The sequence below is a fragment of the Salvelinus alpinus genome, chromosome 13, assembly GCF_045679555.1.
Source record: "Salvelinus alpinus chromosome 13, SLU_Salpinus.1, whole genome shotgun sequence".
Taxonomy (NCBI): Eukaryota; Metazoa; Chordata; class Actinopteri; order Salmoniformes; family Salmonidae; genus Salvelinus; species Salvelinus alpinus.
Genome location: NC_092098.1, coordinates 58,247,481 through 58,271,172, shown reverse-complemented (window position 1 = coordinate 58,271,172; position 23,692 = coordinate 58,247,481). Strand labels below are relative to the sequence as shown.

General features: G+C 45.1%; 1 protein-coding gene across 1 annotated transcript in view; it reads right to left on the bottom strand.

Annotated features, from left to right (window-relative positions):
• Nucleotides 1–416: 416 nt before the first annotated feature.
• The window catches only part of LOC139537980 (short transient receptor potential channel 6-like), a 76,525-nt gene continuing 53,249 nt past the window's right edge, over nt 417–23,692 (bottom strand). Inside the window, exons 10-17 of the mRNA XM_071339911.1 lie at nt 20,377–20,613; nt 20,066–20,218; nt 15,054–15,165; nt 14,613–14,808; nt 13,682–13,873; nt 9,253–9,309; nt 4,928–5,003; nt 417–4,802 (exon numbers count right to left, since the gene is read on the bottom strand). Of these exons, the coding sequence (XP_071196012.1) occupies nt 4,645–4,802; nt 4,928–5,003; nt 9,253–9,309; nt 13,682–13,873; nt 14,613–14,808; nt 15,054–15,165; nt 20,066–20,218; nt 20,377–20,613 (1,181 nt within the window). The 3' untranslated portion in view covers nt 417–4,644. The remainder of the gene's footprint in view (nt 4,803–4,927; nt 5,004–9,252; nt 9,310–13,681; nt 13,874–14,612; nt 14,809–15,053; nt 15,166–20,065; nt 20,219–20,376; nt 20,614–23,692) is intronic.

The window sequence follows — 23,692 nt, the reverse complement described above, 5'->3', positions numbered from 1 at the left end:
CATACGCACAAAACGCTAATTTCTCTCAAATGTTTTGAACAAATTAGTTTACATCCCTGTTAGTGACTTCATTGAAAAGGATTGAATATGAACACAGTATTTCTTACATTATGTTCCTTGACCTTGTTTTGTATCATTTGTGGAATATAGTTGACTATTTTGGGCATTTTAAGGCCTTTTTTTAATAACCTCATATTTTAACAGTTGGCCATTTCATAGGCTCCATCAATGTACTAGTGTGGTGGACTTGATATTACAGTGATTCAATACAATTCATGTAAAGTACCTGTGTGGGAGCAGTCATTTCTGAACTAGCGTCTAAATGAGTGGCAGGACTTCCAGTATCAAACCCTCCTGTAGAGGGAACTATGCAGGACAGAAAAATCACAAACAAAACATATTTTTTGATAAAAATATTTTATTGACTCCACACTAAAAATAAGAAAGCACTAAAAACACATAATCTAGCTCAGTGATAACCAAACTGTTAAAGTCCCGACCCCTTTAAACATTCAACCTCCAGCTGTACCCCCTCTAGCACCAGGGTCAGCGTACTCTCAAATGTTGTTTTTTGCCATCATTGTAAGCCTGCCACACACACACTATACCATACATTTATTAAACATAAGAATGAGTGTGAGTTTTTGTCACAACCCGGCTCGTGGGAAGTGACAAAGAGCTCTTATAGGACCAGAGCACAAATAATAATAATCAATAATTTTGCTCTTTATTTAACTAACTTAAAAATAAAACCTTATTTGTTAACTGAAAATTGTGAATAACTCACCACAAGTTAATGAGAAAGGGTGTGTTTGAAAGGATGCACATGTCTCATTTTCCACACACAGTCTGTGCCTGTATTTAGTTGTCATGCTAGTGAGGGCTGAGAATCCACTCTCACATATGTACGTGGTTGCAAAGGGCATCAGAGTCTTAACAGCGCGATTTGCCAAGGCAGGATACTTTGAGCACAGCCCAATCTAGAAACCTGGCAGTGGCTTCTGATTAAATAAAATTTTCACAGAACCGCTTGTTGCAATTTCGATGAGGCTCTCTTGTTCAGATATCGTTAAGTGGACTGGAGTCAGGGCATGAAAGGGATAACGAATCCAGTTTGTGTCTTCCGTTTCGGGAAAGTACCTCCGTAACGTTTTGGGAAAGTACCTGTGCACCCAACTCACTCAGGTGCTTCGCTATATCACATTTGACATTGTCCGTAAGCTTGAGTTCATTTGCACAGAAAAAAATCATTTCCAATGATGGAAATAGAAGAGCTCCAACTTCTTAATCATAGCCTCAATTTTGTCTCGCACATTGAATATAGTTGCGGACAGTCCCTGTAATCCTAGATTCAGATCATTCAGGTGAGAAAAAAACTCCCCCAGATAGGCCAGTGGTGTGAGAAACTCATCATCATGCAAGCGGTCAGACAGTGAAAATTATGGTCAGTAAAGAAAATTTTAAGCTCGTCTCTCAATTTTAAAAAACGTGTCAATACTTTGTCCCTTGATAACCAGCGCACTTCTGTATGTTGTAAAAACGTTACATGGTCGCTGCCCATATCATTGCATAGTGCAGAAAATACACAAGAGTTCAGGGGCCTTGCTTTAACAAAGTGAACCATTTTCACTGTAGTGTCCAAAACGTCTTTCAAGCTGTCAGGCATTCCCTTGGCAGCAAGAGCTTCTCGGTGGATGCTGCAGTGTACCCAAGTGGCGTCGGGACAAACTGCTTGCACTCCACTATGTCTCCCTGTCATGGCTTTTGCTCCATCAGTACAGATACCAACATGAGCAGCAGCTACGTTTGGCTACATATGGATCGTTAGTGGAATTCCCGCAGAGAGTAACGGTTAATGTGATTGGACGTTAATTATTTGGCTAGGCTACCTGTATTTGACATTGTGTTGTTATTTCTCTGAACACTAGATGGTTACATTGTATTTTTGGCAGTGAAACAAGGCGACTCTGGCGAGAAAAAATCTTACCCAAATGTATAGCCCTGTTGGAAAATATAAATGGACTGTTTGAAAATGTGGGAAAAAAAGTGAATCACATTTTTATTTGGCGTACAGTGAGTACCCCAGTTAGGGAATAGCTGATCTAAATGGTAAGAGCCTGTCTCTTTGACTTGTAGGTGTCATGTCCCCTGGATTACAGCACAATAAAGCATCCACATTCTGAAAGCATCCTCATGTTTTTGGCTGAAGTGCAGGACATGTTAAGTTGTTGTCAGTGGCATGTCTACTGCAGAAGTCCCTGTATGTGTTTGCTGGTTCCTCTTCAGTCGGTCAACTTGGTTCAACACAGCTATGGGGAGTTTGCCCGCTAGATCCTTCTACTGAAAAACATTAGAATCACACCTGACAAAGCCAATGAAACACCATGCCTCACCAGAAGCCCCGCCTCCACAGGTGAAGAACATTAGAATCACACCTGACAAGGCCAATGAACACCATGCCTCACCAGAAGCCCCGCCTCCACAGGTGAAGAACATTAGAATCACACCTGACAAGGCCAATGAACACCATGCCTCACCAGAAGCCCCGCCTCCACAGGTGAAAAACCAGAGGAATGTTCTTCACCTCGAGCTGAACAGAACAATTCACTCATTTCTTTTTTTTTTTTAAACATTGGAGGGCAAAATGTCTCGTGCCAGATGCCTACAAGCTCTCTCTCTCGCTCTTGCTCTCGCTCTCTCGCTCTCTCGTGTGTAAGCTTCCTTAGAAGGCTTTGTGGGACTGAATTTGGCCTTCCTCTCCTGGGTGCCTGTACTTCGGCGGAGTCTGAGTTGCAGTATACGGGGTTGATCCGGACTCACTTTCAGATGATGCTGTTGTGTCTGGTCTGTTCTGGGGGGGTTCTTAAAAGAAGATTGAGGGTTTGTCTTCGGGGCAGCCACACGTCCTTGCTATGGAATCCCTTGCTTCTAGTGCACCGCTCATTTATTTATGTCGCAGAGCGGTTGTCAGCGGAGGGGCTGTCCTCACCCCGCGGTGGAAGGCATCCAGGTTTGGTGAAAATACCTGCTACTGGTGCCATCCGCAGTCCTGCCTGCTACTGGTGCCATCCGCAGTCCTGCCTGCTACTGGTGCCATCCGCAGTCCTGCCTGCTACTGGTGCTATCCGCAGTCCTGCCTGCTACTGGTGCTATCCGCAGTCCTGCCTGCTACTGGTGCTATCCGCAGTCTTGCACCGCTACTGGTGCTATCCGCAGTCCTGCCTGCTACTGGTGCCATCCGCAGTCCTGCCTGCTACTGGTGCTATCCGCAGTCCTGCCTGCTACTGGTGCTATCCGCAGTCCTGCCTGCTACTGGTGCTATCCACAGTCCTGCCTGCTACTGGTGCTATCCGCAGTCCTGCCTGCTACTGGTGCTATCCGCAGTCCTGCCTGCTACTGGTGCTATCCGCAGTCCTGCCTGCTACTGGTGCTATCCGCAGTCCTGCACCGCTACTGGTGCTATCCGCAGTCCTGCCTGCTACTGGTGCTATCCGCAGTCCTGCACCGCTACTGGTGCTATCCGCAGTCCTGCACCGCTACTGGTGCTATCCGCAGTCCTGCACCGCTACTGGTGCTATCCGCAGTCCTGCCTGCTACTGGTGCTATCCGCAGTCCTGCCTGCTACTGGTGCTATCCGCAGTCCTGCCTGCTACTGGTGCTATCCGCAGTCCTGCCTGCTACTGGTGCTATCCTCAGTCCTGCCTGCTACTGGTGCTATCCGCAGTCCTGCCTGCTACTGGTGCTATCCGCAGTCCTGCCTGCTACTGGTGCTATCCCCAATCCTGCCTGATACTGGTGCTATCCTCAGTCCTGCCTGCTACTGGTGCTATCCCCAATCCTGCCTGCTACTGGTGCTATCCGCAGTCCTGCCTGCTACTGGTGCTATCCCCAATCCTGCCTGCTACTGGTGCTATCCGCAGTCCTGCCTGCTACTGGTGCTATCCGCAGTCCTGCCTGCTACTGGTGCTATCCGCAGTCCTGCCTGCTACTGGTGCTATCCACAGTCCTGCACCGCTACTGGTGCTATCCGCAGTCCTGCCTGCTACTGGTGCTATCCCCAGTCCTGCCTGCTACTGGTGCTATCCGCAGTCCTGCACCGCTTGCCTCTTTTTCCAGACTCTTTCGATGAGCTTAAGACAACCTGGGCTGATGTTGCATGGATAATTTCCACTTCACGGATATGGAGGGGGCGGGGGTTTTCCACATGCCTCCGGTGGATGAGAAGCTAGCTGGCTACCTAGACCCGTTGGATAACAAAGGGATGACTAACCCCAACCAGCTCCCTAAGAAACACTGTCATTTTTTTAGGATGCAGCTTGACAAGGTGTACTGGGCCCAGGGGGTGGCGTACCGATCAGTAGAGGGCGGGAACTCCCCATAGCTGTGTTGTACGTGGTTTCCCTCTTTCAGGGAACAGAAGATATACTCATTACTGTACGTTCTGCTGAGTCCAGGTGGTACTTGGAAAGACGGTAGGAAGGACATCAATGCAGCAGCTGAAACCAGGGCCTGTTTCTTAAAACTTGTGTGTGTTGTGTGTGTTACTCTGTGTGGTGTTGTGTGTGTTACTCTGTGTGGTGTGTGTGTGTTATTGTGTGTGTTACTCTGTGTGGTGTGTGTGTGTGTTATTGTGTGGTGTGTGTGTTATTGTGTGTGTTCCTCTGTTTGGTGTGTGTTGTGTGTGTTGTCAGTCTCTCTCAGCCTCCCCAGAAGCTCCTGCAGCTCCTCCATGTTGTGATTCTTGTCCTCCAGCAGCTCATAACGCAGACTGGAGATATCCTGCTTAATCTCCTTCAGCTCACCTACACACACAGACACACACACAGACACACACATAGACACAGACAGACCATACAGTTCACGTTGAGTAAAGTTTCAAAACTACTCGGCATTGCTTCTCACTGAAGTGTGTGTGTGTGTGTGTCACCTTCGTTGATCTCGTCATTTTCTTTGTCCGTCTGGGCTTTGATGATGTAACGTTTTATAAGGCGCTTCATGATCTTCTGCAACAGACACACACACTGAACAGATAAACTTACAAAATATACATTCATTATTGTAACCTGGTATTGTGAGTGAGTGAGTGAGTGAGTGACTGAGTGAGTGACTGAGTGAGTGAGTGAGTGAGTGAGTGAGTGAGTGAGTGAGTGAGTGAGTGAGTGAGTGAGTGAGTGGCGATTCCTCAGAGGAGGAAGGGAGGACCATCCTCTTCAGTGATTTTCATAAAAATGTAAATAGTAAAACATTACATTTTTTGGGATGAAAATATACTAAATACTGCATATTCACGTCACCAAATAATTGATTAAAACACATTGTTTTGTAATGAAGGTCTACAGTAGCCTCAACAGCGCTCTGTAGGGTAGCACCATGGTGTAGCCGGAGGACAGCTAGCTTCCGTCCTCCTCTGGGTACATTGACTTCAATACAAAACCCAGGAGGCTCATTGTTCTCATCCCCCTTCCATAATTATGACAACATCCAGAGGACGTCTTCCAACCTATCAGAGCTTTTGCAGCATGAACTGACATGGTGTCCACCCAATCAAAGGATCAGAGAATTAATCTAGTACTGAAAGCATAAGCTACAGCTAGCTAACACTGCAGTGCATAAAATGTGGTGAGTAGTTGACTCAGAGAGAGAAAGGAAATAGTTGAACAGTTTTGAACAAATACATTTCTTAAAAAATTATTGAGAGGCAAGAGAAAGGGAGAGAGAGAGCTAGCTATATTTCGTAGTATTTTTTTCTCTCACTTTTACCTACTTAGCTACTTTATCTAGCTAGCTGGTTTAGCCTAATCAAACACCCGGCTCAAAACAGAGAGGGATGCTACGTTAGCTAACTGGCTGTCCAACACTGGAACTCTTACAAGTCAAGGTAAGCTTTTGGTTGTATTCATTTATTGCCACCAGGGCACTCCGGTGTAACTGCTAAAATGCTTGCTGACTGTACTGCATGATTGTAGAAAGTTTACTAATGCATTAGTTCTGTTAGCTATGTTGACTATGACGTTAGATAATATGGTGTAGGCTGTGTGTAGAAGTTAGAGGGTATGATATGAAGCTTTGACTTGGAAAGGGTTTTTCACCTGGTCACATACAGCTGATGTGTTGTGCACTGAAGTCCACAAGCGAAGGGAAAAGGTTAGAGGAGGAGAGCGTGTAGATCAGAGAAGGAATTACAACGGGAAAAGTGATAATGCTGTTTGTATGTGGCCGCTACAAAATGAACTGTGTTTGCGTGTGATTAGGGGTGTATTCATTCTGCATATTCTGTTGAAAAACGTTTCTCAAACGGAATGAAACGGGGATTAACATAGCTGAATTGGTCCAGTAGAAACTCTCGTTTGCAACTGTTGGACTAATGCTTGCACCTTAGATGGGGCGGCAGGTAGCCTAGTGGTTAGAGCGTAGAGGCGGCAGGTGGCCTAGTGGTTAGAGCGTAGAGGCGGCAGGTGGCCTAGTGGTTAGAGCGTAGAGGCGGCAGGTGGCCTAGTGGTTAGAGCGTAGAGGCGGCAGGTGGCCTAGTGGTTAGAGCGTAGAGGCGGCAGGTGGCCTAGTGGTTAGAGCGTAGAGGCGGCAGGTGGCCTAGTGGTTAGAGCGTAGAGGCGGCAGGTGGCCTAGTGGTTAGAGCGTAGAGGCGGCAGGTGGCCTAGTGGTTAGAGCGTAGAGGCGGCAGGTGGCCTAGTGGTTAGAGCGTAGAGGCGGCAGGTGGCCTAGTGGTTAGAGCGTAGAGGCGGCAGGTGGCCTAGTGGTTAGAGCGTAGAGGCGGCAGGTGGCCTAGTGGTTAGAGCGTAGAGGCGGCAGGTGGCCTAGTGGTTAGAGCGTAGAGGCGGCAGGTGGCCTAGTGGTTAGAGCGTAGAGGCGGCAGGTGGCCTAGTGGTTAGAGCGTAGAGGCGGCAGGTGGCCTAGTGGTTAGAGCGTAGAGGCGGCAGGTGGCCTAGTGGTTAGAGCGTAGAGGCGGCAGGTGGCCTAGTGGTTAGAGCGTAGAGGCGGCAGGTGGCCTAGTGGTTAGAGCGTAGAGGCGGCAGGTGGCCTAGTGGTTAGAGCGTAGAGGCGGCAGGTGGCCTAGTGGTTAGAGCGTAGAGGCGGCAGGTGGCCTAGTGGTTAGAGCGTAGAGGCGGCAGGTGGCCTAGTGGTTAGAGCGTAGAGGCGGCAGGTGGCCTAGTGGTTAGAGCGTAGAGGCGGCAGGTGGCCTAGTGGTTAGAGCGTAGAGGCGGCAGGTGGCCTAGTGGTTAGAGCGTAGAGGCGGCAGGTGGCCTAGTGGTTAGAGCGTAGAGGCGGCAGGTGGCCTAGTGGTTAGAGCGTAGAGGCGGCAGGTGGCCTAGTGGTTAGAGCGTAGAGGCGGCAGGTGGCCTAGTGGTTAGAGCGTAGAGGCGGCAGGTGGCCTAGTGGTTAGAGCGTAGAGGCGGCAGGTGGCCTAGTGGTTAGAGCGTAGAGGCGGCAGGTGGCCTAGTGGTTAGAGCGTAGAGGCGGCAGGTGGCCTAGTGGTTAGAGCGTAGAGGCGGCAGGTGGCCTAGTGGTTAGAGCGTAGAGGCGGCAGGTGGCCTAGTGGTTAGAGCGTAGAGGCGGCAGGTGGCCTAGTGGTTAGAGCGTAGAGGCGGCAGGTGGCCTAGTGGTTAGAGCGTAGAGGCGGCAGGTGGCCTAGTGGTTAGAGCGTAGAGGCGGCAGGTGGCCTAGTGGTTAGAGCGTAGAGGCGGCAGGTGGCCTAGTGGTTAGTGCGTAGAGGCGGCAGGTGGCCTAGTGGTTAGAGCGTAGAGGCGGCAGGTGGCCTAGTGGTTAGAGCGTAGAGGCGGCAGGTGGCCTAGTGGTTAGAGCGTAGAGGCGGCAGGTGGCCTAGTGGTTAGAGCGTAGAGGCGGCAGGTGGCCTAGTGGTTAGAGGCGGCAGGTGGCCTAGTGGGTTAGAGGCGGCAGGTGGCCTAGTGGGTAGAGGCGGCAGGTGGCCTAGTGGGTAGAGGCGGCAGGTGGCCTAGTGGGTAGAGGCGGCAGGTGGCCTAGTGGGTAGAGGCGGCAGGTGGCCTAGTGGGTAGAGGCGGCAGGTGGCCTAGTGGGTAGAGGCGGCAGGTGGCCTAGTGGGTAGAGGCGGCAGGTGGCCTAGTGGGTAGAGGCGGCAGGTGGCCTAGTGGGTAGAGGCGGCAGGTGGCCTAGTGGGTAGAGGCGGCAGGTGGCCTAGTGGGTAGAGGCGGCAGGTGGCCTAGTGGGTAGAGGCGGCAGGTGGCCTAGTGGGTAGAGGCGGCAGGTGGCCTAGTGGGTAGAGGCGGCAGGTGGCCTAGTGGGTAGAGGCGGCAGGTGGCCTAGTGGTTAGAGGCGGCAGGTGGCCTAGTGGTTAGAGGAGGCAGGTGGCCTAGTGGTTAGAGGAGGCAGGTGGCCTAGTGGTTAGAGGAGGCAGGTGGCCTAGTGGTTAGAGGAGGCAGGTGGCCTAGTGGTTAGAGGAGGCAGGTGGCCTAGTGGTTAGAGGAGGCAGGTGGCCTAGTGGTTAGAGGAGGCAGGTGGCCTAGTGGTTAGAGGAGGCAGGTAGCCTAGTGGTTAGAGGAGGCAGGTAGCCTAGTGGTTAGAGGAGGCAGGTAGCCTAGTGGTTAGAGGAGGCAGGTAGCCTAGTGGTTAGAGGAGGCAGGTAGCCTAGTGGTTAGAGGAGGCAGGTAGCCTAGTGGTTAGAGGAGGCAGGTAGCCTAGTGGTTAGAGGAGGCAGCTAGCCTAGTGGTTAGAGGAGGCAGCTAGCCTAGTGGTTAGAGCGTTGGGCCAGTAACTGAAAGGTGGCTAGATTGAATCCCCGAGCTGACAAGGTAAAAATCTGTCGTTCTGCCCCTGAACAAGGCAGTTAACCCACTGTTCCTAGGCCGTCATTGTAAATAAGAATTTGTTCTTAACTGACTTGCCTAGTTAAATAAAGGTTAAATACATAAAAAATATATATTATCAGCTAGATGCAGGCAAGATGCTATTGAATATGTCACTGTCTGTGACCTTGATTGTTAAGAATTCTCTTGACCTGTGCGCCTACATTGTAAACTTTCATTCATAGGTTAGGTTGTATCAACCGCATGATGGATTTAGGGAAAATTGTAGTATCATGTAGTAGCCTAAACCTATCGCTGTTACATTGAGCTTTGTCTATGGAATATGAATGACAGTAACCTAAACCTATCGATGTTACATTGAGCTGGGTGAATGGAATATGAATGACAGTCATCCAATATGCTGTAATAGAAATAAGGCTCATGAAAATACTAAAATAATCCTGGTGTATGTTACCTGGTATCTGGTGGGTCTCGGAGAGCTGCTGTATCCTGATGCTTTACTGTCTCCCAGCTGGAACACACAGAGACACAGTATTAAATACTTATTACGATTAGTATATTAATACTATTTAAATACCTATATAAATACGTATTACCGTTATTGGTAACACTTTACAATAAGGTTTATAATTACATTATTAATGATTATTTAATCATTTGTAAATGCATTATAAACCAGTGAAAAACAGGTTACAACGCATTGGTCAAAATGGTGTGATCGGCAGTCAGTGCTTGTCTCCAGTTAACCACTTTCAAATCCAATAATATGAACCCTTATGCATCACCATGCAACCCTATTTTCTACAGTTGCACAGTTGAACGTTATCTCTTCACATTTGGGTGTCGTGCGTTGTTGCTCTGCCCCAGGAACCCAAATGGTTGGTTTTCAGACCAATGGTCAACTCCTATGATGTGTTTTGCCCCACGTTTGAAACCCTGATGATGAATTGGTACGCTTATTTATCCCAGTCTAACAACCTCTTAAAACCATGTATTATAAACATTTCCTTTTACTCCAGCCTTTGTTGATGAGCCTATGGTGTTTTCTATTGCATCAAACACTTGTTACTTTCATGTGCAAACGTAGAAGAAACAACATTTCAGGGTCACTGAAATAGTTTGACCTTTTATGCTGTAGTCAACTAAAGTAACCGATTTTGTTTTAGCCAATTAGAAGCCTTGCTAAGCCATCATTGCTTCAATAATTAGCCTAGCTTCTTCAGAGGAAGAGTTGGAGAGGACAGCTTTGTTCCAAGATGACCTGAGGACTTTTTTTTTGACCTGGACTTCTCTTCTACGCAGGGCATTTTCCTCCATGGAATACAGCACGGCAGGGCATTCTGAGCATGTTCTGAGGACGCGGCTGGGGATGCCGTCTGGGCCAGCAGCCTTGCGAGGGTTAAAACGTTTAAATGTTTTTCTCACGTTTTCTCACGTGGAGGAGGGGGCGCAGTCCTTGTTAGCTGTTTATATTCAGCCAAATTCCTGGACCTCTTTCCATGGTTAAATGCGGTGGATCATACTTTCAGTTTTGCACAAATGCCGCCATCCGTTCACGGTTTCTGGTTAGGGTTTTAATAGTCACAGTACAACATCTCCTATACACTTCCTTATAAACTCACTCACCGGGTCAGCGTATAGGTCGATGTTGTTCTCTGAGGCTGACCGCAACATATTCCAGTACGCGTGATTAAAAACAATCTTGAAGCGTGGCTTCCGATTGGTCAGACCAGCATTGAATGGTTCTCATCGCTGGTACATCCTGTTTGAGTTTCTGCCTATAAGACGGTAGGAGCAAGATGGCGTCGTGGTTGGATTTGCTGAAGGGAGGGTGGGAGAGGGCTTTGTTTGCATCGTGGAAGTTAGAGTAGCGTGGTCGAGTGTATTACCCCTGCGCGTCGTGCTGATAGAATTTAGGTAGCCTTGTTCTCAGATTTTCTTGTTAAAATCCCCAGCTACAATAAATGCAGCGTCAGGATATATGGTTTCCTGTTTACAGTTTAGTCCAGTGAAGTTCCTTGAGGGCCGTCTTGGTGTCTGCTTGAGGGGGAATGTACACCGCTGTGACTATAACTGACGAGAATTCTCTTTGATAGGTAAAATGGCCTGCATTTGATTGTAAGGAATTCTAGGTTGGGTGAGCAGAAGGACTTGAGTTCCTGAATGTTGTTATGATTACACCATGAGTCGTTAATCATGAAGCATACACCTCCGCCCTTCTTCTTCCCAGAGAGGTGTTTATCTCTGTCGGCGCAATGCATGGAGAAGCCCAGTGGCTGAACCGATTCCAACAACATATCCCGAGAGAACCATGTTTCCATGAAACAGAGAATGTTACAATCTCTGATGTCTCTCTGGAAGGCAACCCTTGCTCGAATTTCGCCTACCTTGTTGTCAAGAGACTGGACATTGGCGAGTAGTATACTCTGGAGCGGTGGGCGACGTGCACGTCTACGGAGCCTGACCAGGAGGCCGCTCTGTCTGCCCTTTCTGCGGCGCCGTTGTTTTGGGTCGCCTGCTGGGATCCGATCCATTGTCCTGGGTGGTGGTTTGAACAGAGGATCCGCTTCGGGAAAGTCGTATTCCTGGTCTTAATGTTGGTAAATTGGCGTTGCTCTTATATCCAATAGTTCCTCCCGGCTGTATGTAATGAGACTTAAGATTTCCTGGGGTAACAATGTAATAAATTATACATAAAAAAACTAAGTACTGTATACAGTTGTGGCCTAAAGTTTTGAGAATGACACAAATATTAATTTCCACAAAGTTTGCTGCTTCAGTGTCTTTAGATATCTTTGTCAGATGTTACTATGGAATACTGAAGTATAATTACAAGCATTTCATAAGTGTCAAAGGCTGTTATTGACAATTACATGAAGTTGATGCAAAGAGTCAATATTTGCAGTGTTGACCCATCTCTTTCAAGACCTCTGCAATCCGCCCTGGCATGCTGTCAATTAACTTCTGGGCCACATCCTGACTCATGGCAGCCCATTCTTGCATAATCAATGCTTAAGAGTTTGTCAGAATGTGTGAGTTTATGTTTGTCCACCCGCCTCTTGAGGATTGAACACAAGTTCTCAATGGGATTAAGGTCTGGGGAGTTTCCTGGCCATGGACCCAAAATATAGATGTTTTGTTCCCCGAGCCACTTAGTTATATGCAAATATATATGTATATGTATATGCAAAAAGCCATCATACAAACAAAATTTTCCTTTCTGAAAATTAATATTGGTGTCATTCTCAAAACTTTTGGCCACGACTGTAGTTTCCTAAGAATTCGAAGCAAGGCGACCGTCTCTGTCGGCGCCATGTTGCACTAGGTCTACCATAACTAGAGACAGATACAGAACCGAGGTCTACCATAACTAGAGACAGATACAGAACCGAGGTCTACCATAACTAGAGACAGATACAGAACCGAGGTCTACCATAACTAGAGACAGATACAGAACCGAGGTCTACCATATCTAGAGACAGATACAGAACCTAGGTCTACCATAACTAGAGGCAGATACAGAACCGAGGTCTACCATAACTACAGGCAGATACAGAACCGAGGTCTACCATAACTAGAGGCTGATACAGGACCGAGGTCTACCATAACTAGAGACAGATACAGGACCGAGGTCTACCATAACTAGAGGCTGATACAGGACCGAGGTCTACCATAACTAGAGGCTGATACAGGACCTAGGTCTACCATAACTAGAGGCAGATACAGGACCTAGGTCTACCATAACTAGAGACAGATACAGGACCTAGGTCTACCATAACTAGAGACAGATACAGGACCTAGATCTACCATAACTAGAGACAGATACAGGACCGAGGTCTACCATAACTAGAGACAGATACAGGACCGAGGTCTACCATAACTAGAGGCTGATAAAGGGCCTAGGTCTACCATAACTAGAGACTGATACAGGACCTAGATCTACCATAACTAGAGACTGATACAGGATCGAGGTCTACCATAACTAGAGACTGATAATGTACCTAGGTCTACCATAACTAGAGACAGATACAGGAGTTAGATCTACCATAACTAGAGACTGATACAGGACCGAGGTCTACCATAACTAGAGACAGATACAGGACCGAGGTCTACCATAACTAGAGGCTGATACAGAACCTAGGTCCACCATAACTAGAGACAGATACAGGACCGAGGTCTACCATAACTAGAGACAGATACAGGACCGAGGTCTACCATAACTAGAGACAGATACAGGACCGAGGTCTACCATAACTAGAGGCTGATACAGAACCTAGGTCCACCATAACTAGAGACAGATACAGGACCGAGGTCTACCATAACTAGAGGCAGATACAGAACCTAGATCTACCATAAGTATAGGCTGATACAGAACCTAGATCTACCATAACTAGAGGCAGATACAGAACCTAGGTCTACCATAACTAGAGGCTGATACAGAACCTAGGTCTACCATAACTAGAGGCTGATACAGAACCTAGATCTACCATAACTAGAGGCTGATACAGAACCTAGATCTACCATAACTAGAGGCTGATACAGAACCTAGATCTACCATAACTAGAGGCTGATAAAGGACCTAGGTCTACCATAACTAGAGACTGATACAGGACCTAGGTCTACCATAACTAGCGACAGATACAGGACCGAGGTCTACCATAACTAGAGGCTGATACAGAACCTAGATCTACCATAACTAGAGGCTGATACAGAACCTAGATCTACCATAACTATAGGCAGATACAGGACCTAGATCTACCATAACTAGAGGCTGATACAGAACCTAGATCTACCATAACTAGAGACAGATACAGGACCGAGGTCTACCATAACTAGAGGCTGATACAGTGGATGAACAGAGAGAAGTGTGTTTGTGTGTGTACCTGGTTGAGCTGCGCCCCGTCAGGTGGCTGTGTGTGGCTGTGTTGCAGCAGCGCTCTAACAGCAGTGGCCAGGCCCAGCGTTGCTTTAGGACTAGGAACCAGGTTAAATGGGACGGGCAGGGTCCTGCCTTCCTCAAAGTAGGAGAACCACAGCTTGGCACGGGCAAACTTCCACTCCACATCAGCATCATCCTGTAAACAGGTAGAGAGAGAAGGAGAGAGAGAAGGAGAGAGAGAGAGAGAAGGAGAGAGAGAGAGAGAAGGAAGGAGAGAGAGAGAAGAAGAGAGAGAAGAGAGAGAAGAGAGAGAGAGAAGGAAGGAGAGAGAAGAGAGAGAGAGAGAGAGAGAGAGAGAGAAGGAAGGAAGGAGAGAGAGAGAAGGAGAGCGAGAGAAGGAAGGTAAGAGAATGAAAGAGAGAGCGAGAGGAGAGAACAGAGAACGTGGAGAGAGAGAGAAGGACAGAGAGAGAGGGAGAGAGAAGAACAGAGAAGAAGAAGGAAGAAGAGAGTATTAAACAGGTTTAGGAGAGTCTGATGACTGATGAAACCGTACAATGCCAGGGCCTCTGTGTGTGTGTCAGGCATGTATTTGAGTGTGCGTATGTGTGTGCTTGCATGGGTGTGTTTCAAGTTTTATTTATCATATGTACGGGACACACATGGTATACATCGTCCAATGAAATGCTTACTTCCGGGTTCCTTCTCAACAATGTAACAATAAGAAATAATAAAATATAAGATTATGAACACAAAGTAAATGGCTCAGTAGAATAAACATTTTAGCATCAGTATAATACAGGAAGGCACAATTTATAGTCCAATATTTACACGTTTTAGAACAGGGGGATTAGGGGGCAAGTTCTTAAATGTTGCAGTATTTACCGATCATATTAAGAGTCTGGTAGCAGCAGTAGTGGGATGTGTGTGTGTACCTCTATCTCCTGGAAAGAGCTGTTTATCATAGCGATCAGCATGTTGAGCAGAACGATCACCATAGTAACATTATAAACACCATACAGCACGTAGCCGATGTTCTCAATGAACTTGTGATCGTTGTTAATGACTACCGACTTCACCTCCGACAGGCCGAAGATCGCCCAAAACAGAGTCTTAAAGCTCTCCTCGAGACTGGAGGGGGGGAAGGAAGGGAAATAGAAGGGAGGATGGTGATGTTATTTGAAGCACCACTGGAAATAAAACATCATTAGAATGAAAATAAAGCCCTATGTAACGGACTGGGTTGAAACCATCTGAGTTAGCCTGCTGAGCTAAAGGCTGCACGGAAGTTGTTACTGTGTGTGAATGTAATGCGTGATAAAGGCATCATTCTGCTTGGCCCCCAGGTAGTAGGACTGTGTGTGTGAATGTTTTACGTGGTAAAGGCATCGTTCTGCTTGGCCCCCAGGTAGTAGGAGTAGAGGTTGAACATTCCGATCATAAACGCCAGGAACACCAGGATAAAGATCACCATGAACTTCAAGATGTCTGCAACACACACACACACACACACACACACACACACACACACACACACACACACACACACACACACACACACACACAGGGGAGGGGTGAGAAAGTGATATAATCAGGTATATTAACAGAGGTTATTTTGGTGTTGCAGTTAGGGTTATATATGATATAATCAGGTAGATTAAAAGAAAGGTTTTTGTAGTGTCATGACGTTGCCCTCTTTGGGTACAGCGAGCACCATCCCCCTCTCTCTGTCTGTTACACTCAGGCTGCTGTGGTCAGAGAGGTCGTAAATTCCTGGAGGAGATTATCTCCTCATGGCCAGACAGTATAGAGAGAGAGTGAGTTTCATAAAGAGAACAAAGGAATTTCTTCCACCTCACAGAACTGGAGAACCGAACGACATTTATGTTCTGGAGAAGGTATAAAAGATCGGTGAAGTATCCAGCTACGAACTGGTCCGTTTGGTACAATTTTGTGAAACTCATGGGAGACAATACGGCCACATTACCATAACGCTGTTTATACAATAGCCTCGGATATGAGGTTTACATCTAATTGTTGTATAAGATGAATGAGTGAGGATGATACTGTTTGTGAAATAGTGTAATGTGATTTTGGACTGTTTAATGAAGGAAACTCCAATTCCCTAAAACGTTTCACTAAGTCATTGGCACGCCCCCAGGGGCACAGACAAGACCTGGCATCAGACAGCCTTTTTCTATGTATTTTATTTTTTATTTCACCTTTATTTAACCAGGTAGGCTAGTTGAGAACAAGTTCTCATTTGCAACTGCGACCTGGCCAAGATAAAGCAAAGCAGTTCGACACATACAACAACACAGAGTTACACATGGAATAAACAAAACATACAGTCAATAATACAGTAGAAAAATAAGTCTATTTACAATGTGAGCAAATGAGGTGAGATAAGGGAGGTAAAGGCAAAAAAAGGCCATGGTGGCGAGGTAAATACAATATAGCAAGTAAAACACTGGAATAGTAGATTTGCAGTGGAAGAATGTGTAAAGTAGAAATAGAAATAATGGGGTGCAAAGGAGCAAAATAAATAAATATATACAGTAGGGGAAGAGGTCGTTGTTTGTGCTAAATTATAGATGGGCTATGTACAGGTGCAGTAATCTGTGAGCTGCTCTGACAGCTGGTGCTTAAAGCTAGTGAGGCAGATATGAGTCTCCAGCTTCAGTCCCGAAGAAAACCCAGGTGGGGGTTTTATATCACCAGACCGAGCTTACCTCAATTACGAGATGGCTAAAGGTTGCAGACCAGCTTACCACGAGAGGGCCAAGATTTGAGTAGAGACCATAAACCTGAGTATAAGTTAAGGTTTGAGTAGATGACTGAATCTTTTAACCATACCCCGTGGTTAAACTCTTAGACTATCGATACCGACATAATAAGAACAAGTCTTTGATATTAATTACTAGTCTGCAGCTAGAAATTCGGTATCATTGAACGCGAAGACCGACAACCGCCGAAACATCCATTCTATAACGACATTAATGAATGTCACTCTGAACTATCCATTCTACCCACGACAGAGAGAGAGAGAGAGAGGGCGGACAGACTCTCCAACAGAAACAAACTTTTCAACAGAGATCCCGACGACACACAGAGCGTAAATATATATATTGATTGCAATTGTTCCTGAATGAGTGAGCGTTCATGTGCAAAGGATTAGCATTTCAATTGTTATAATTATCACTCTGTCTAACAAGCCGCCATACCGGTTTAGCCCACTAGGGCCCACTAGGGCACACCCCCATCTCCTATCACTTCCTTGTAAACATATCTACTGTTTGTTGTGCATTTCTGTGAATTACTTAGTTAGTAAATAAATGATTTTAAGACAATTGATGTATGGATGACTCATAGTGAAGGATGGGTTCGTGCAGATAACCAACAATTTACGACGTTTGGAATGAGACTAACGTGAGGTAAATAATAATTCATTAATTTGAAGACTAATTGATCAGATATTAAAATATCTGAAAGTTATATTAGAAAAATTTTAACTTTGTAATCTGAATATTTTCCTTGGTCCCCTGACTTCCTAGTTAATTACAGTTACATGATTAATCAGTTTAATCGTGTAATAATAATTACAGAGAGTTATTTGATAAATAAGTCTTCAGTTTAATGATGCCAAAGACACGACACTGGTGTTAGCGTTATATGTGATATAATCAGTTACAGCAACCTAGTGGTTATTTTCGTGTTTGGGTTATTTAAGATAGAATCAGGAGGATTAACAGAGGTTATTGTGGTGTTGGTGTTATATATGACATAATCTGGTAGAGTAACAGAGGTTATTGATGTGTTGGTGTTATATATGATATAATCTGGTAGAGTAACAGAGAGGTTATTGTGGTGTTGGTGTTATAGATGATATAATCTGGTAGAGTAACAGAGAGGTTATTGTGGTGTTGGTGTTGTCAGGTTTTGGCCAGGACTGTTCTGTTTTTTTGTCACTAGATGTCCCCATTGCACCTTTTTTGTACCTTTTGTTTTTCCCTTGCTCTAATTATTGTTTGCACCTGTATGTCGTTCCCTTGTTAGTATTTAATCCCTGTGTGTTCCTCAGTTCCTTGCTCAGTGTTTGTATGTTAGCACCCAGCCCCAGCCCAAGCCTTGTTGTGAACATATATTTTTCTCTTGTTGGATTTTCCAGAGGTTCTCTGGTTTTGTTCTTTTGTATTTTGTATTAGTCTTTTGAGGTTTGTTTTTCCCTTGCTGTTTTTACCACTTTGTGGATTTTCTTTGTATTTTGGAAGATATCTATTTTTTATTAAACCACCATCTCTAGTACTGCTGTGTCTGCCTCATCTTCTGGGTTCTGCCGATTTAGTGACTGTTTCTCGCATCGGGTCCTGACAGGTGTTATATATGATATAATCAGGTATAGTAACAGAGAGGTTATTGTGGTGTTGGTGTTATATATGATATAATCTGGTAGAGTAACATAGGTTATTGTGGTGTTGGTGTTAAATATGATATAATCTGGTAGAGTAACAGAGATGTTATTGTGGTGTTGGTGTTATATATGATATAATCTGGTAGAGTAACAGAGATGTTATTGTGGTGTTGGTGTTATATATGATATAATCTGGTAGAGTAACATAGGTTATTGTGGTGTTGGTGTTATATATGATATAATCTGGTAGAGTAACAGAGAGGTTATTGCGGTGTTGGTGTTATATATGAGATAATCTGGTAGAGTAACAGAGAGGTTATTGTGTTGTTGGTGTTATATATGATATTATCTGGTAGAGTAACAGGGAGGTTATTGTGGTGTTGGTGTTATATATGATATAATCTGGTAGAGTAACAGAGAGGTTATTGTGGTGTTGGTCTTATATATGATATAATCTGGTAGAGTAACAGAGATGTTATTGTGGTGTTGGTGTTATATATGATATAATCTGGTAGAGTAACAGAGAGGTTATTGTGGTGTTGGTCTTATATATGATATAATCTGGTAGAGTAACAGAGATGTTATTGTGGTGTTGGTGTTATATATGATATAATCTGGTAGAGTAACAGAGATGTTATTGTGGTGTTGGTGTTATATATGATATAATCTGGTAGAGTAACAGAGATGTTATTGTGGTGTTGGTGTTATATATGATATAATCTGGTAGAGTAACAGGGAGGTTATTGTGGTGTTGGTGTTATATATGATATTATCTGGTAGAGTAACAGGGAGGTTATTGTGGTGTTGGTGTTATATATGAGATAATCTGGTAGAGTAACAGAGGTTATTGTGGTGTTGGTGTTATATATGATATAATCTGGTAGAGTAACAGAGAGGTTATTGTGGTGTTGGTCTTATATATGATATAATCTGGTAGAGTAACAGAGATGTTATTGTGGTGTTGGTGTTATATATGATATAATCTGGTAGAGTAACAGAGAGGTTATTGTGGTGTTGGTGTTATATATGAGATAATCTGGTGTGAATGTTAATACAGTAAATAATTAGTAGTAAACAACTTTGCCATCATTATGATGTCGTCAATTTTACTTTAGACAGATGGCAATGTTGTCATTAGCTATCAAGGTTTGTCAAAAGTACTTAGCAATGCTTAAGTTAGCTAGCTAAAATCCGGTGTCTCCCCTCAGTCTTGGCTATATAGTTAACGCTATACTATGTCTAAAGACAATTTGACGACATCACAATGATGACAAGGTTTTCCTACTAATGATTTGCCTCGTTTAGAAATGTGATTGTTTTTCCAAGCCACTACAATGCCCCCTAATTGTTTATCAACACCAATTGAGAAGGCATCGAGTAGAACATGTTGTCTGGAGTCAGTCTTCAAAAGAATGTTGTGACGAAACATGCAGCCCAACTAGATCTCACAGTCTCACGTCAGAATTAGAATGTTGTGACGAAACATGCAGCCCAACTAGATCTCACAGTCTCACGTCAGAATTAGACGTTCATCCATGTTTCTCAAACGTCAAATTTCAACATTTTTCCAAGAATAACACTCAGAAGTGTTTAAGGCTAAGTTTAGGCATTAAATCTGCATTTTTAAGGTTGGAGTTCAGTTCAGGCATGAACTCCGATTGGTTGGTTAAGGTAAGAGTTAAGGTTTGGGATAGGCTTAAAACAAAAATACCAAAAACAACTTTATATCACTGGACTCAAACTTGCAAACTTCGTAATCAGAGGCAGATGCTTACGCCCATCCGCCATCCCTGTCCACAACACCCTAGCAAAACGGAAAACCTTGAAGGTAACACCGCTCACTGTTGCTGCTAGCGGCCGCTTTCCACGTCATCTCCCGACATCCTTAGACATGGACGAACGTCAAATATTGACTTGTGTCATGGGGGACCTGGCTGCATAAATAGCAATTAGTTAGGTGTGTGTGTGTGTGTGTACCTTTAACAGTGCGTCCTAGTGATATCTGCAGCGGTCCGAAGCTTTCATTGGCTGGCAGGATGTAGGCGATGCGGCTGAAACTGAGCACCACGGCAACCGCATACAGCCCCTCAGATATCAGCTGGGGGTCAGAGGGCAACCAGGAGAGACGAGCTGGGGGTGATTGATTGATTGATTGGTTGGTTGGTTGATTCATTAAATGAATGATTGACTCAAGTCCAAGGTGTGTGTGTGTGTGTGTGTGTGTGTGTGTGTGTGTGTGTGTGTGTGTGTGTGTGTGTGTGTGTGTGTGTGTGTGTGTGTGTACTCACCCAGTGTGTAGTAGTGTACGTGTGGTGGAAGGGTGATGTTGTCCAGCGTAGAGAGGTGGGTGTAGTGTGTGTGGACGTATAGCTGGGCTGAGTGGGTGTGGTTATAGGCAGAGAAGCGGGAACTGAAGGACGCCAGGAAGATGGCCAACATTCCGAAGTCCAGGAAGTTCCAGGGTTCTAAGAGGTATTCTCCCGCTCCCTGGGACCAGATCTCCTTTACCTCCGCCCAAATCATACCTGAGGGAGGGATAAAGTAGTTCATAGATGCTCCTTTCACCCCAGTTCAGATTATTCCACTGGACTTACTTTACATTTAGTTGTGTTACAGCCTGAATTCAACGTAGATTAAATAGATTACAGTACACCATAATGACAAAGTGAAAACATGTTTTTAGAAATGTTTGCTAATTGATTGAAAATTAAATGAAGAGATGTGTAATTTACGTAAGTATTCACACCCCTGAGTCAATACATGTTAGAATCACCTTTGGCAGCGATTACAGCTGTGAATCTTTCTGGGTAACTCTCTTAGAGCTTTTCACACCTGGATTGTACAATATTTGCAGATATTTCTTTGTAAAATTCTTCAAGCTCTGTCAAGTTGGTTGTTGATCATTACTAGACAGCCATTTTCAAGTCTTGCCATAGATTTTCAAGACGATTTAAGTCAAAACTGTAACTAGGTCACTCAGGAACATTCAATGTCATCTTGGTAAGCAACTCATATATATTTGGCCTTGTGTTTTAGGTTATTGTCCTGCTGAAAGGTGAATTTGCCTCCCAGTGACTGTTGGAAAGCAGACTGAAACAAGTTTTCCTGTAGAATTTTGCCTGTGCTTAGCTCTATTCTGTTTTTTTTATCCCAAAAAAACTCCCTAGTCCTTGCCAATGACAAGCATACCCCTAACATGATGCAGCCACCACCATGCTTGAAAATATGAAAAGTGGTACTCAGTGATGTTGGATTTGCCCCAAACATAACACCTTGTATTCAAGACAAAGTTAATTTCTTTGCCACATGTTTTGCAGTTTTACTTTAGTGCCTTTTTGCAAACAGGATGCATATTTTGGGATAGTTTTATTCTGTACGAGTTTCCTTCTTTTCACTTTGACATTTCAGTTAGTATTGTGTAGTAATGGTAGATTTCCGGTCAGGCGATGTAAGAAGACGTGTTTGAGAAAGGTACCCAATTAAACATTTATTTAAAAGTTTTTACACGCCGCTGTAAGTTTTTATGTTGATGTATCAGTTTGTTATATTCTTTTAATCACTTTTTATGGTACCATGAGCAAGACCAACCCAAAGAGAACTGCTACGACCAACACATCGTCGAAGGCCGAACCAACTACTGAAAATGGCTGCCCTGCAGAGTCGGAGGCCTTGTCTATGACCACGCTTGTAGCTGAGGTAGCAAAACAAAGAAGTAGCCTAAAAGAGGATATGGCTTGTCTCCTCAGCACTTCGCTTACACCTCTCCAAAACTTCCATTGACGCCTTTTGCGAAACGGTCAACACGTTTGGGCGATGCCTCACTACACTAGCAGGTTTCTCCATTGACAACACAGCGGATTGCTGAGCTGTCTCTCACATGGAAACAGCCAACACAGCTTTCCAAGGTAGATTCGCTGGAGAATTATGCCAGAAGGGAAAACATCCGATTGTTGGCGTCAGAGAGAATTAAGACTGGAGTCAACCCTGTGAAATTTGTCTCCAACATGCTGGTGGAAGTGATGGGTAAAGATGTCTTGGACAAGCCGCCAGAGCTCGACCGAGGGCACAGATCCCTCTAAACCCAAGAGCAACCTAGGTTAATCATAGCCCGCTTTCATTATTACCAAGACAAGGAACGTGCAATGTGCTGGGCAAGGGAGCGTGAACCAAAATTCTGTGGCCAAGATATATGCTTCTAACCGGACCTGGAGTGCCAACCTTGTGAAGAAACGAGCTGAATTCAAGGACATCAAAACCGGTCTCAACAAGAAGGGGATCAAGTTTCAGCTCCTACACCCTCCCCGTCTTCTATGCGCATAGGGTGAAGCTGATCGAGGAAGGCTAGCAGTCGGGCTGGAGGAATATATGGCTGGCTGGCTAATTTGCTAGTATTTGCTGGCTGACAACGGACTGATTTTCATGACATCCACTTGGATATTACTTTTCACATGAAAGCAATGTTGTTTTATCTTCTCCAGGAGCACAGACTTATTGTTTTGGTTATATTTGACTGAGACTAATGGCAACTAATACGTCACACTCAAACGGGAGCTGGCTGGAGACACTTGACTGTTTACTATCTGGCTAGCTAGCTACATTTACTTTGAGATGTATTTCTACATGGCTCATCTCCAGGAGCACCGAGTGACGTCTTCACTACGTCTTTACTTGGCTGAGAAGATTTCAGACAACAGGGACATTTGGCTGACTTGCTAGCACAACAAAAACCGGAGTGACTTGCTAGCACTGACTGGGCTATTTGAATGTGGCGGTGGATTTAGTTAAGCACTTCTCCTCCATTTCTAGCAGTTAGCTAGCTGAGATATAGCTTGACATATGGACAACTACCTAGCTAGCTACATCTAGAATCGACGGAACATGACCTGTATCCATGTACGTAGCTGGCACTAGTAACACATGTTAAATATCCAACGTGGGTTTTTTATGTTTAAGGGATACTTAAATCCTCATTTCTACCAGCATGTTAAATGTGCAACCAGAGGGAAAAAAAACTCTAGACCACCTTTACTCCTCACACAGAGACGCATACAACGCTCTCCCTCGCCCTCCATTTGGCAAATCTGATCAAAACTCTATCCTCCTGATTCCTGCTTACGAACAAAACTAAACCAGGGAGTACCAGGGACTCGCTCCAATAAGGAAGTGGTCAGATGACGCAGATGCTAAGCTACAGGACTGTTATGCTAGCACAGACTGGAATATGTTCTGGGATTCTTCCGATGGCATTGAGGAATACAACACATTAGTCCCTGGCTTCATCAATAAGTGTATCGATGGCGTCATCCCCACAGTGACCGTACGTACATACCCCAATCAGAAGCCATGGATTACAGGCAAAATCCGCACTGAGATAAAGGGTAGAGCTGCCGCTTTCAAGGAGCGGGACTCTAACCCAGATGCTTATAAGAAATCCCGCTATGCCCTCCGATGAACCATCAAACAGGCAAAGCGTCAATTCAGGAATAAGATTGAATAGTACTAAACCAGCTCCGACTCTTGTCGGATGTGGCAGGGCATGCAAACTATTATGGACTACAAAGGGAAGCACAGCTACCAGCTGCCCAGTGACACGGGCCTACCAGA